At 44.0% G+C, this 13,169-nt stretch overlaps 1 protein-coding gene across 1 annotated transcript in view; it reads right to left on the bottom strand.

Annotated features, from left to right (window-relative positions):
* MAPK1 (mitogen-activated protein kinase 1) overlaps positions 1-11,811 on the bottom strand; it is a 35,007-nt gene extending 23,196 nt beyond the window's left edge. Inside the window, exon 1 of the mRNA XM_041489115.1 lies at positions 11,420-11,811. Coding sequence (XP_041345049.1) covers positions 11,420-11,562 — 143 coding nt within the window. The 5' untranslated portion in view covers positions 11,563-11,811. The remainder of the gene's footprint in view (positions 1-11,419) is intronic.
* Positions 11,812-13,169: the final 1,358 nt, after the last annotated feature.

Below are 13,169 nucleotides of genomic sequence, written 5' to 3'. Positions count from 1 at the left end.
CCCACACAGCGCTGCTGCTTCCCCCTGAAAAACAACTGCCTGCTCCTCTGCCACGCTGCTGCAGGCCTCCCCTCCACGGCACGTCCTTCCAGCATTTCGAGGATTATTCCCCTCGTGGCTGTTCTACAGGCTGCTCTCAGTACACACACACAAAATACACAATGCTACCGGCAAACATGCTAATTAAAACTCTAAATGAAATTTAAACTTCTGATTTGAAGTTTAAAAGGGATTTTTTTTTTTTAATCAGTAGCTTTGTGTTGCTGTGGAAACGTGATTCCAAGGGCACATCCAGAGATAAGAATCTTTGTGAAATATTGGGTAATTTGGCTTACTCACAGAATAGGAAAGGCAAAAATAATTCCCAGCAAGCAAGCTGATCTACGGAGATCTTTATTCAGTCTACATTTAGCTCAATCATGGACATTTCCACAACACGCTGACATTTATCAAGTTACAATGCAAATAGCTTAAACTTATTTTTAAGACTCCTGTAAATAAAATAATGCAATATTATGACACAGTAACAACCACCCTAACAGACTGTTCGCTACAACTTTTGGGGATGAGGGAAGGTGGTGGCAGAAGTGCAGATCTGCAGAGAGTTCTGGGGTTTTTTTTTGTTTGGAGCTGTTTTTTTAATAATCAGATGTTAACCCTTCCAGATTCTTATTCTACATGAATAAACCACAGAGAGTAGCTACAGTGTATAACTTTTTTAATAAAGAGAAAAGACTGGAAAAAGGATAAAAATAGTCAAAGACTATTCAAGGACACTGAGTAATGTGTCATTTTTACACTGTTGAATGTATTTTTTGTAGCCAACTGTAAACACCTACGTTTACTAGAAATATTTGTTACTTTCCTCCATTTATTCATAATATTTTGAAGACAAGTGTATTATTCATTAGACTTTTTTATTAGCACTAATTTACAAAATCAGCACCTGGTTTTAGAAGGAACAAGTGCCTACTTATATTGGGGTACATTTTCCACATTTCAAGAACCTGTTTATAAAAAGACAACTCATGTCACAGTTTCATTTAATTACTCAACTTTCTCTAGAAGAGGATCTCAATAACAAAGCATTTCTCAGCTGAGAATTCAGGAAAAAAACTACAGAAACTGGCATCTTAATACACTTCTACTTTTCTCCATTAAACATTTAGTTTTACAGACTCCTGCCATGTAGGAAAGTCAGCAATCCATGAAAATGGAGTTAACTCACTATTATATTCTTTAAAAAAACAACAGACAAAAAACCAACAAGGGAGAAAAGAAATGTAATTTCTGAATCACTGCCCTTTATTTTATCACAAGTCCATAGCAAGGTGCCCACTGAAGCTGAACTGGAGCTGCAGACTCCACTGTGCTTTAAGTTAACCTCTGAGGCTCACTGGGTCAAACTGGAAGAGCATTGCCTTCACCTCTACCACCTACTGCTTCAGTCATCTTCCTTTTAACAATCCAAAGCAATCCTGATAGTAAAGCTTCCTGCTACAATTACGCCAACTCCTTCCTGCCATGACAAAGGTGAATAATTACTCTGAAGTGATTTTACTCAGATCTGATCTACTACAGGTTTTTGTCCTTCACACCACAAATTCTTAAGGCACTTTCATAACATCCTATTATTTGCTTTCATTCCATTTCATTGTATCTGCTCAAATAAATCTAATTAATACTGGTGAGACACTGGCACAGGCTTCCCAGAGCAGCTGTGGGTGCTCCATCCCTGGAGGTGTTCCCGACCAGGCTGGAGAGGGCTTGGAGCAACCTGGTCCAGTGGAAGGTATCTCTGCAGGGGGCTGGCTCTACCTGATCCTTAAGGTCCCTTCCAACTCAAACCACTCTAGGCTCTAATAGGTTACAAAGTCACAATTTTATTTTCAGAATTTGAGAAGTAGTATTTGATGGATCCTTGCAAAAAATTCAATTTTAAGCTACTTACCACGCACATAATAATTACTTAATAGTATAATTCCTTAGATCACTCCTAGTATTTGGAAAACGAATAGCTAGTCATGCAAAATGGAGTCTGTTAAATTAATTACTTTTGCCAGAAGCTCAGTCAATTCATAATCCAGGGTGTGGCAGACCAGATGATTTGTGTTTTGTTAGCACCTACTAAACAGAACTATGAAGAGCAGCAGTTCTAGAACTACACCTTAATACTGGCATTAGAAAAAATCCTGGCTATTTCACCCAAGGTTCTGTACCATCTGGCTAAAAATGTTACTTAATTTTATGGTGCATTGATTAATCTTAGTTGTTTGAAAAAAAAAATCAATTCTTTCAGTCTCTTCTAATGTGTATTTTTCTCTCCATACCTTTAGCTGTAGAACACTGACTTCAAACCACAACGCATGCCTACTCTGTTTTATGCCACTTCAAGTCAGTCTTCAGAAAATAGAAAACTCTTATATCTCACTTTATCCACTTCTTCCCTTCCCACTTCCCTTCCCTATTTTAGAATTTACTGGTTCTCCACTGTCAGTATTTCCTTTGATAGCATCGATGCCAAATTTAACAAACTTCACTATGTTTAAAGGCCCCTTGGCATCTGTGAAATAAATTCATTCCAAAGGCACCAATTGCTTCTGATAAAATATTATGATATTAAATATCACTATCTTTCTCCTCTGTATATAAATTCCTGTGGGAATGAATTTTGAGCTAAAATTGTAAGAGCTCGGCAACATGAGACAACCTAAGGTCTCAGTGAATTCAAAGGAGGGGCTGTGGTTCACTCTCCCTTTTATGCCTCACATCCCTGCCCTTTCTCACTTTCTTGGTTGGAGCAGTGCCTTTGTTTGTGTCAGTTCAGAGAACCAAAGCAGCTCCAAGTTGAAACAGGAACAGTAAAGAAGCCTTTACCTGCATAGTTCTATTCCTCTCCTGTGTCAGCACCAGCACTCACAGGGCTTTGTGTCCATCATTTCAACTTCTCGCCTTTAAATTTTATTTTTTATGAAGTCATTCTTCAGCTAAACCAGCTTTCCAACACAGCAAATGCTTCAGCTGTGCAGGCCCCAGCACAGGAGGAAGGAGTGGCAGAGCAGAGGCATGGAGGGAAAAGCTGTCCCTGCAGCAGCAGCACAGCCCCAGATCAGCACAGGTCAGCCTGTAAGGCTCAGCCCTGCAAAGCTCAGCTCAGGTGTCTGGGCCTCCCAGGAGAGCTCAGACTCCACACAGCAATGAGGTGCCCACCTCCTCCCTCTGTGCTTAATGCTCCTCAAGGGGCAACAACAACCCACCAGGAGAGCAAAGGACAGGTCAGCAACATCATCACTGTTACTCCAGAGCCTGGAAAACAACCACCACATCCCAAGCAGCAAAGTAGGAATCATAAATGTGTGCAGGAAGCACTTCCCCTTTCCTAGAGAGAAGGGAGAGCACTACCAGAGAGCTGTGAGTGATGATAGGATTAACAAATCCTCCAGTGTGGTTTAGTCTTTTGTCTGCTAAGGTTCTAATTTGACTTATATTCCAGATACTCCTCCTAAAATCAGCTTATTTAATGATTCCACACCACATAAATCTTCAGAAGAGATAGCTCACAGTATTTCATTCCAACAGAAATAGAAGAAAATCATCCATGCACACTCAAAAGCAGAGACTTTCCTAAACCTGACATTGAAACATCAATGCAAAATGAAAACGATCCCAGAGCACTGATGAAAACAAGGTCATTACCACTGTCCACTCTGCCATGGTTGGTTCAGTATTTCACTTGCTAACCAAAACAACCAAACCACCAGCATTGAGTGTGCATCCCACCACTATCAGAAGTTACTTCCCTTCATATCAGATTACAAGGCATTTTCTACATATTTTTTCCATGTTTCTAAAAAACATGCCAACAGTAAACCCTCAGCATATTCACAGCTTGGTGGTTTGTTCAGAGGAGGTATCAGCATTAAGACATGTGGGCTCCAGTAGCTGAAAGGAAGCTATTTCACAATTATGAAACACTCAAAAAAATCCAATATAAAAGTCAACCTGAATGTCATTTGGGATATTTTGCAACATCCAAATCCCAATAAAATTGGGCAAATTCTGGACTGAAGCATTTTGAGGAGTATTGATTTGGAGTGCTCAAATGACCTGAAATTTTACTCAGGACACATCAGCACATTTGGTGAAGCAATCTGCCTTCCTTCTGAAGAAGCAAGAAGTAATGCACTGCAGTGGCAGCTGTTAATGTTAAGAAAAACTGCAAAATGAAGTAATTGCACATTATAAACTGTAGCCTAATTGCAAGTTGCTTGTACTTAAAACATACCCACAACACAGACGAATTACTTTCCACCATGTAACAAAAACTCTCATTTGCATCCTAATCACCACAGAGTATTTCAGTATTTTATGAAAATTCTCTTAAAATACAAAAGAAGAACTTCCAAGAGAAGAGATTTCCTCTTAGGGGAACTTGGGTGGTTGTGATTTTGGGTACTGCAAACAGATGGACAGTAAAAGCATGTGCACAACTCTGCTAAAACTGAACTGTCATGAAGATTCTGCCCAAATCTAACAGAAAAATATTTCTACTACAGCCTTTCTACAAGACATATATACACAAACCAGTACTGAATCCACCAGTAAGAGGTCACTGGGCTGGAGGGGCACAAGCCCAGGCAGCGTGGAGGCAGCCAGGGCACCAGGAGGGTGCAGAAGAAGCCAAGGGGGAGCTGAGGCTGTGCCTGCACTGGCTCTCCCCAGCGGAAACGGGTGGAGACAGGAATGCTCGTGAAACAGAAACCAACTCCTGCACCCCGATGGAGCGCAGGAAACCCTGCCAAAGGACCTACCATCAAATAACACTGGCTGAATCAGTGACATTTATTACAAACTGTAATTATCTTACCAATCTACCTGCTCAAAGCTGACAATGAACTGCATTTGGGTTTTTGTGCACCTTGCAAAAACATGAGTTTGAGAATAGCTCAAACATATACCCAGAAGTTGTACCAAAGCAAAGGAAAACAAGCTCTCTTCTGAAAAGGAGATTCATGCACAAGCAAACCAGTGTCTTTAATAATCATCCTGCCAATTAACAGAACACAGATTTCACACAGATAAATCACCTGAAATGAACTATACTGTTGAATTGCACATTATTACACTATTATTTTTACTTATCTTACAACACAATAACATAGAAGCTACATTTTTGAATACATTTATCGCTCCATACATTTCATTTGAGTGATCTGAAAATCAAAATCAAATACAATTGAAATCACTTAATAAAATGTTTCTGGGTTTGGGGTTTTTTTCCCAGATATTATTTTAAAAGTTCCTAAAATACTTCACTTTAAGTGAAAGCCTTCTCCAAATTATCAGAACAGCATCCGACTTCATCCATGAGCAGTGCCAGCTCCCAGTGATGAAGCTGACCAAGGACTGCTCTGTGTTACGTGCACAGCCAGCAGGTCAAGGGAACTGATTCCTGCTGTGGAATTCTGCATCCAGTTTTGCTCCCTTCCAGTACTGGAACAAACCCAGCAGAAAACCATTAGGATGCATGGAGCTGAAAGATGTCACATGAAAGAAAAAAAAATTTGAAGAAACTGGGTTTGTACAGGCTAGGAGGGGAAAAAGGGGTGGCGGTGGAAAACATCCAACTACTCTTTTAAGTGACATAAAGGGGAGTCACTGAGAAAAGTGATCCAGATTCTTCTCAGAGACAAAGAGTACAAAGGACAAGAGGGGATGGTCCCAAGTTGCAGCAAGGCAAACTCTCATGTTTTTAAGGGGAAAAGTATCACTGGACAATTGGTTTAACACTAAAACCAGAAGTTGCCCATAGATGTTATAGAATCTCCATCCCTGGAGATTTTGGAAATACTGAGTGGACATGTTGAGCAACTTGGTCTAATTTTGACATCAGCCCTGCTTTGAGTAGGAGGTTGGACTACATGACCTCAGAAAGTCCCTTCAACCTACATTATGCTGTGAAATATTCCATAGCAAGATGTCATAAAATATTTTCATTAAATATCAAATCAATCAGTTATTTTCATTTCTAGATCACAGCTGAGAACTGACAAAGCATCAACAGAAAAAATATTAAAAAAAAACCTTCTATGTTGGCGAAGTACTAGTTTTCAACACAAGCTGAGCTCTACACCTACTCAGTTGGTAAAGCACCAACTCTTCTCTGGGCTGTAGATCCCCACCCCTGAACAAGAAGCCACTGAACTTACAGAGCTTGGTGTCCTACAAATACACATTTCTAGACTCAGGAGTAGCAATAAATCCATCTGTGAAACTGGGGCATGTCATGTCTCCTCAGGGAGTCTGATTTCTCACATGTGACCCAATACAATCTCTTCCCCAGTGGACTAGCTTACAGGATCTCTTCACTCGAGCAAAAATACCTATTTTTGTGAAACCTGCAGAATAACTTTCTATCTTTAAGGCTTTTACCATCTGTCAGATTTGATGAAAGGCAGGCAACAGGTACTAGAATCATATGTACGGGTATGGGAGATGGACAGATGCAGCCACATACACATGCTGTGAACACATAAGCCTTATTTCCTTAATAAAGCACTCTTCTAAGAAAACCCATAAGTTATCTCTGTTCCCATGGGATGGATCACGCTGTGCCAGAAAAATGTGTATTTACTCATAAAATGCAAGTGTCCATGAACTGCACTCCTCAGCTAAGCCAGTATCCCATTGCTCTGGGCTGACAGCAAAAGTTGCTATCTCTTATCTTCCATAAACCGGGAAGACAGCTCTGACACGGAGCGAGTGGCTGCTGCCCGTCCCTGCTGCACAGCTTGTGGGGGCCACCTGTCCATCACCAGGGAGAGCAGGAAAAGCAGCTCTAATTCCTCCTTTGGGTTCCCACGCCAGGTTAGGTAAGTGCTAGAAGCTTGAGTGACTGAAGGGAAGTGCTTACATCTGCCTTCTCCCCAGAGGGAAGAAGCTGATAACTAGCCACCAATTACACTCCCTAATTCCCTCCTCTGATCCTTGCACTGGGGCGGGTTGTATCAGCTCCCTGCTCCCTTTATCACACAGACAGAACATGTTAATTACCAGGTATTGACACCCAGACCCAACCCGTGCTCCCTAAAAGCACAGGCAAACAGGGGCACGATCCCTGCACTGGCTCCATCCTTAAGGGACTCTCTGTCTCTCTGGATCAAGGCAAGAGTTAACAGAACAAACAAGAACGGCTCTTTCTGATCACTGCCACTGAGCAGCCCACCCCAGCCACCACGCTGACCCCCACAGAGGATGCAAAAGCCACCTTTTTATGTAACTCAAAAGAAACTATTATGCAACCTTCAATTCCATTCAAATTTCATGTTTTAATATCAATATGTATGCCTTGCAGATCGTTCTATTTCCGATTTCCTTCGGTTTTAGTTTCTTTATTAATATGCTTCTCTTCATTTTAAATTATTGATGCTCTAAAAGTAGGGCAGTTCCATGAGACAGTAGAGGGAAGTGTAACTTTAAAGAATCTACTGCCAAATGTTTTAAGTTTCTTTTCAGTATTACTTTAACATTTAACTATTGACTACCTAAACCTCTAATATCACTCTCTCACAGCACATCAGTAACACAAAGCTCTCTTTGTAACACGGCAAATTCAGAGCAAGAAATCCAAAATTTGAGCTTGCAGATTATTTTCTTCCAACTGCACTCATCTGCATTCAACTGCTTATTTATAAGCAGTTATTTGCAGCACTGATATTACTTCACATTTCATATAAGCTTGATGACAAAAAAAGCTTTGAAAAGCTAGGATAAAAATGAGAACATTCCTATCACATTCAATTCACCATTTCTTTCCAAAATTATTATTTGTTTTTTACTGTCAAATTATCATCCTTGCCAAATTACCACTGATCAACCAGAGGAAGAACAAGTCACACTGGGAATGTAAAGCTCAACTCCATCATATTTTTATTGCTGTTCCAGTGTGTTTGAAGTATGGCTTGTTAACAGGCTGCTTTAAAACAATACTACTAATAATAAAACCAAGCCCACATAAGGGGAGAAAGAAACAACCCCAACAACCTTTCCCAATTTGTTGTGTCTGAAAGATATTTCTGAAACTCTCAGACCTGGTCTGAAAGTGCGTTCCATCTGACTCTGATGTCAATAACATCCTATCACTGAATGAAAGGGAAAGTCACTCAAAGAACTTTACCCCAATGCCCCTCAAAACAACTAATAATTCTTAAGTGAAAGCAGAGAGGAAGACAACACAACATTTACATATATTTGGATGAATTAAGTCAGAGTAACAAACATGACTGTATGACTAAGTAATTGCTCAAAGAATGTCCTGCAGACCTAGGAAGTGCTGACGATTTTGGCTCAAACTTTACTCTGTGCTCAGCCCTCAGTTTCACATGCAGAATGACCAAAACAAAAACGGGTTAGAAAGGGGCTCTGACAGGGATCCACCTCCTACCATTTCACCCTCTGCAACAAAAGGCAAAAGCCTTAATCACAGGCTGAACGATTCTGGCAGAGTTGAACTGGAGGACATTAGGATGGGGTTTGGCCTGATAATGTGCCTTTTCTGCTTACGAAGCTGAGAAAGTGCAACCACAACACAGCAGTAAATATACTGCTCTGCTGAGTTTATTTTTACTCAAAATCTGATTATGTAAAAAAATGACTGCACTAGGAAAATAGTTAAATGCCTTCAAGGGTTTTCAAATCCAGATGAGAGAACATTCACGTACAGTCTCTTCAGCCAACATCTTCCTCTATTTCCTGTACTGGCATTTTATGTTGTGATCAATATTTCTCAAACATTATTGTCTCTGCTGCAAAATAAAAATGGAAGACCGACCATAACAGCACTATCCTAAGAATACTTCATTTGCCCTTTTACTCATATAATCAAAAGCATTTTATTGTTTTCAAATCCCTAATCCAACAACGTAGAAATATAAGAATTAGGATAAAAACGAGAGAGAGAGTGAAGGATTTTAAGAGTCAAAAGACACTCGTTTGCCATGTAACAAGCCTTACAGCAGTGCACTTGTAAATAACCATCATCTCCGAAGAGCTCCACATTAGCTGTGGGTCTGAAACAAAACCATCAGGGCCTGCTTTGCTTTCCTTTATCAGTGTATAATTTTAAATGGATTTTGCAGTTGCAGGAAACATCTCCATCTGCACACTCACAGCTTGCCCTCTACCCCACCCCCTGAGGGAGAAGCTTCTGCAGATCCTCACTGCATTAGCAACCAGAGCAAAACACGAAACACAGAGCAGAGAACTGCACAGCCTGCACGGCTGGGACTGATAGGCAATGGCATTTCATTGCAGTCACCAGCACACAGCACTGCTGCCATGGCACTGCTGCCAGTGCATCCAACACTTTCCTGATCAAGTACACCCTATAAAGTGAGACTTTGCTCCCTGTCATTTCACACCCAAGGCACAAGAGCAATAATCAAGAGCACAAAATACATAATGTGGCATTTTATGTTAATAATTTTATAGCAGAAAACACAGGAGCCAAGTGCATATTTCAACGGAACTGGAGATTTGGGAATTTTGATAGTGATTGTGTACAGCATTCACAGCAGACACAAAGTATCAAAAGAAGTTTTCAAATAAAAACCAACCTTTTGGATTTGGAGTGGAAACAGCTTCAGTGTAGAAGTTTACCACACACAATTTGGAGGGGCAGAAGTGGCCCTGTTTCCCCTGTATCTGCTCATTGGCCCAGGGATGCCAAAAAAGGGCATCAATTGCCATCCTGCTGCTTCTTGCAGTCCCTGATCTGTGGTGAAATATTTTAGCTTTTCACTTTGTTTGTGAAACACAGTTTTTAACACCTTGTTAAAGTGAACTGGACTGTCCCCAGCACACACCTCAGCAATGCTATTCCCCAGGACCTTCAAAAACCTGACTGTGAGTGCAAACCAGTGCAGCCACTACTGAGATTATCTGCACTCATTTCCTTACCCTGGTTCAGATGATAAAATAACCATAACAAAATACAGCCTGTACCAGAAGCTACATCAACAAGTTTTGGACTAGATATATTGCTGTGATTTCTAACACTGAAACAATAACAAGGATATTTTACATTGTAAACGGGATTTCTGATTTACATTTTGAAGGTTCTTCCCACAGCAAAAAAAAAAAAAAAGTGAAGGCCACAACACAAAACTCTGAGAGAGAGGCTCATCTCCCAGCTAAACTCAGGCCTAGATGAAAGCTCCCTCCTTGAAGCACACAATGACTTCATCCTGACAGGCCAGCACAATTCAGTGACTATGTGCAAAAACCTACAGCTATAAAAATCTGTAGCGCACAGCTGAAGGCTGTGAGGTGTCCTCGCTGAGAAATGCACTGCTTTACAAAAGATTCCTCATCAGAGAGAGAAACTAATGCTGCTAAAGCTTTCATGAAGTCACAGCCTGTAAGTCGCTTTTAGTACTTCTGGTCAAAAACCACACTGAAGAAACAGAGTCAGTGTTGCAAGAAAGTTGATAAAACAGCAACAAAAAAGAGTTTTTCATCTGCATCCCTCAAGTTATTTCAGGACTACTGGGGTTTTCTTAACTAACGGAAGACAGAATATGAAATCCTAAGTAAGGCCACTGAGCATACTATGTTAGTAACCCAGTCATTAGATACACAGATCACACAGCATCACCCCAGCTCATTGAGACTGCTAAAAAATCCATCTCGCACTCTTAATCCAGTTAGTTCACGTTTTTTGTAGTTCGTTCACGGCGCTCTGTAAGACCGATGCTACCCACAGCAAACGCACACGATCGCTTTTCAGCGAGATTCAGGCTAAGTCCTTATAATGCAATATAATTTAGAGCTAGGACAGCTGAAGAGAACTTTCACCTGCACACGCTAACGCAGGCACTAATGCGGCCAGCTCTGCAGCACAGACAGCACGTCCTGAGCAAAGTCAGGCAGCGGCAGCAACTCCTGCGCTCAGATTCACCTTTTATCCCCCACGACCTCGGGCTGCTGCAGCCAGGTGAGCCCTCGCAGGGCACTGGAAGGGACGCGGGGCTGCCAGCAGGATTTACCACCTTCCCCCCCTTCCTGAACGTCTGCAATCGCACTACGGAGACGGAGGAAATAACGAGAGCGACCAACTCCACAGGCACAAGACTTAAAGAAAATAAACGCAGGAGCGAAACGAAACGAGACGCTCAGCTGCACCCACCGACGGAGGGATGGGGGGGTGCAGGGAGGGAAAGGAAAGAAGGGTGATGCCGGAGAGACAACCTCGGGAACACGGAGGGGGAGGCAGAGCTGAGGAGAGCGAGACAGAGCTGCTCCCCCTCCCCGAGGGCAAGGGCGGGCCGGGCCCGCGGCCGGGCAGGGCGGCGGGAAGGAGGGAGGGAAGGGAGGAGGGAGTTGTCCGGGGCAAGGGCGCTGCCCCGGCGGCCGCACTCACCACACCATGCCGTAGGCCCCCTCGCCGATGTAGGAGAGGTTGGTGTAGCGCGGCCCCACGTCGAACACTTGTCCCCGCACCATCTCCGGGCCGCCGGCGCTGGCGGAGCCGCCCGCAGCCCCTGCCCCCGACACCGCCGCCATGTTGTCCGTGCCGGGAACCGCGGTGCCTGCGTGCGGGGGGGCGGAGGCGGGCGAGGAGGGGGCCGAGGAGGAGGATGCGGGAGGGAGGAGAGAGGAGGAGGAGGAGAAGGAGGAGGGAGGAAGAAGCGCCGCCCGCTCCGGCCGCTCCGCCGGTCTTGGTCCGTCGGCCCCGTCAGCGCAGAACCCGCCGCGGCCGCTCTGAGGAGGCGCCGCCGGCCGCGCGCGCGCGCACCGCCCGGCCCGGGAGGCGGAGGGGGGGGAACGAGGGGGGGGGGAGGGGGCGCGGCGGCCGCGGGTCACGTGGGGCGCGCGGCGGGTCACGTGGCCGCGCGGCGCCATTAGGGGCGTCAGGTGACGGGCGGGAAATGGAGGCGGGCCCGGCCCCTGCGGCCCGCAGCGCCCGGCCGCTGCCGCCGGGGCTCGGGCACCGCGGTACGGGCGGCTGCCTTCGGACACTCCCCGACTGCAGCGCTCAGTTTTGCAAACTCTTTTTAGCATGTCGTTTTTACATGTAATTACGTTTTCCTGTTCGCTGCTTCCCGTATAAGCGCAAATAAACTTTGTAGGGGAGGTGAAATCCCAGCTGAAGGTTTGTCGTGGTTTGAGCGCTGCTTGCACCGATGCCTTACCTTTCCTGTTCTTCTGCAAGGCAGAGTTTTAAAAAACAGCTTCTAAAATAGCTTTTCCTTGTTTGCAGGAGTCTGTGCACAAGGATCTGAACTCCACTCCTGCCTTTTTTCCTGCAGTTCTCTAATGACCCTGAGAACAATTACCCACCTCTGGTTACTGCTGACATTTTCACTGTCGACATCTCTGCTGCTTCTCACCCGTCCGTGCCTTGGGGCTGTCCCCACCCGTGTCCCTGGCAGTGCCTCGCTCTCTCCGAGGTCATTTTTGGCATCCCACCTTCTGGCGGCCCTGCCTGCTCCCCGCGCCCCACGCTGCCCCGTGCCCCGGGCCGCTCTGCCCGGCTGCGGGGCTGGCCCCGCTCCGGCTGCACCCCGGCGTCCCGGGCCCGGGGATGGAGGGAAAGCTGTCAGGGACGAGCAGCAAAATCTAACGAGCAGCAAAAATCTAACAAGCTCCCCTCTGTGTTTAACAGGCATTCAGCTCGTGCTTTGGTGTGTTTGAGCGGGATAACGCTTCTGATGTATTAATTTTTATGTCTGTATAATGGTTTTTGTTTCGTGGTGTGTTCTGCGCTTCGGAAACGCAGCGTTGTTTGTCTCAGAAATTTCAGGCAGCAGTAAATGCGAGTGCTTAAATTTTCTGAAACCGAGTCAAGTATTATTTTAAAGGTTCTCGAAAAATGAAAATTTGCTTACAGTTCTGATTACATACATAAATAAATCTGTCATCAGCAAATGCAAAACAAATTATTATGGAGAATGTAGCTTAAACACAGCCTGTCATGCCCAATTTAATTAAAAACTGGTGTGTATCTAGATTATTTTCTACCTTCACTGGGATGTGTCTGATCAAAAAGGAAACCGACCAGGCAGGCCAGGAAATTGTGGAAGGACTGTCAGCTCCTTTGAGTGCTGTGTTCAAATATATGTCTAATCCAATTAAACCCGAATAAGTGGTCAGAGGCTGTGGCATGCTCT

Source organism: Pyrgilauda ruficollis, unplaced genomic scaffold (assembly GCF_017590135.1).
Source record: "Pyrgilauda ruficollis isolate IOZ18807 unplaced genomic scaffold, ASM1759013v1 scaffold9, whole genome shotgun sequence".
Classification (NCBI taxonomy): Eukaryota; Metazoa; Chordata; class Aves; order Passeriformes; family Passeridae; genus Pyrgilauda; species Pyrgilauda ruficollis.
This window is presented reverse-complemented; position numbering and strand designations above follow the sequence as displayed.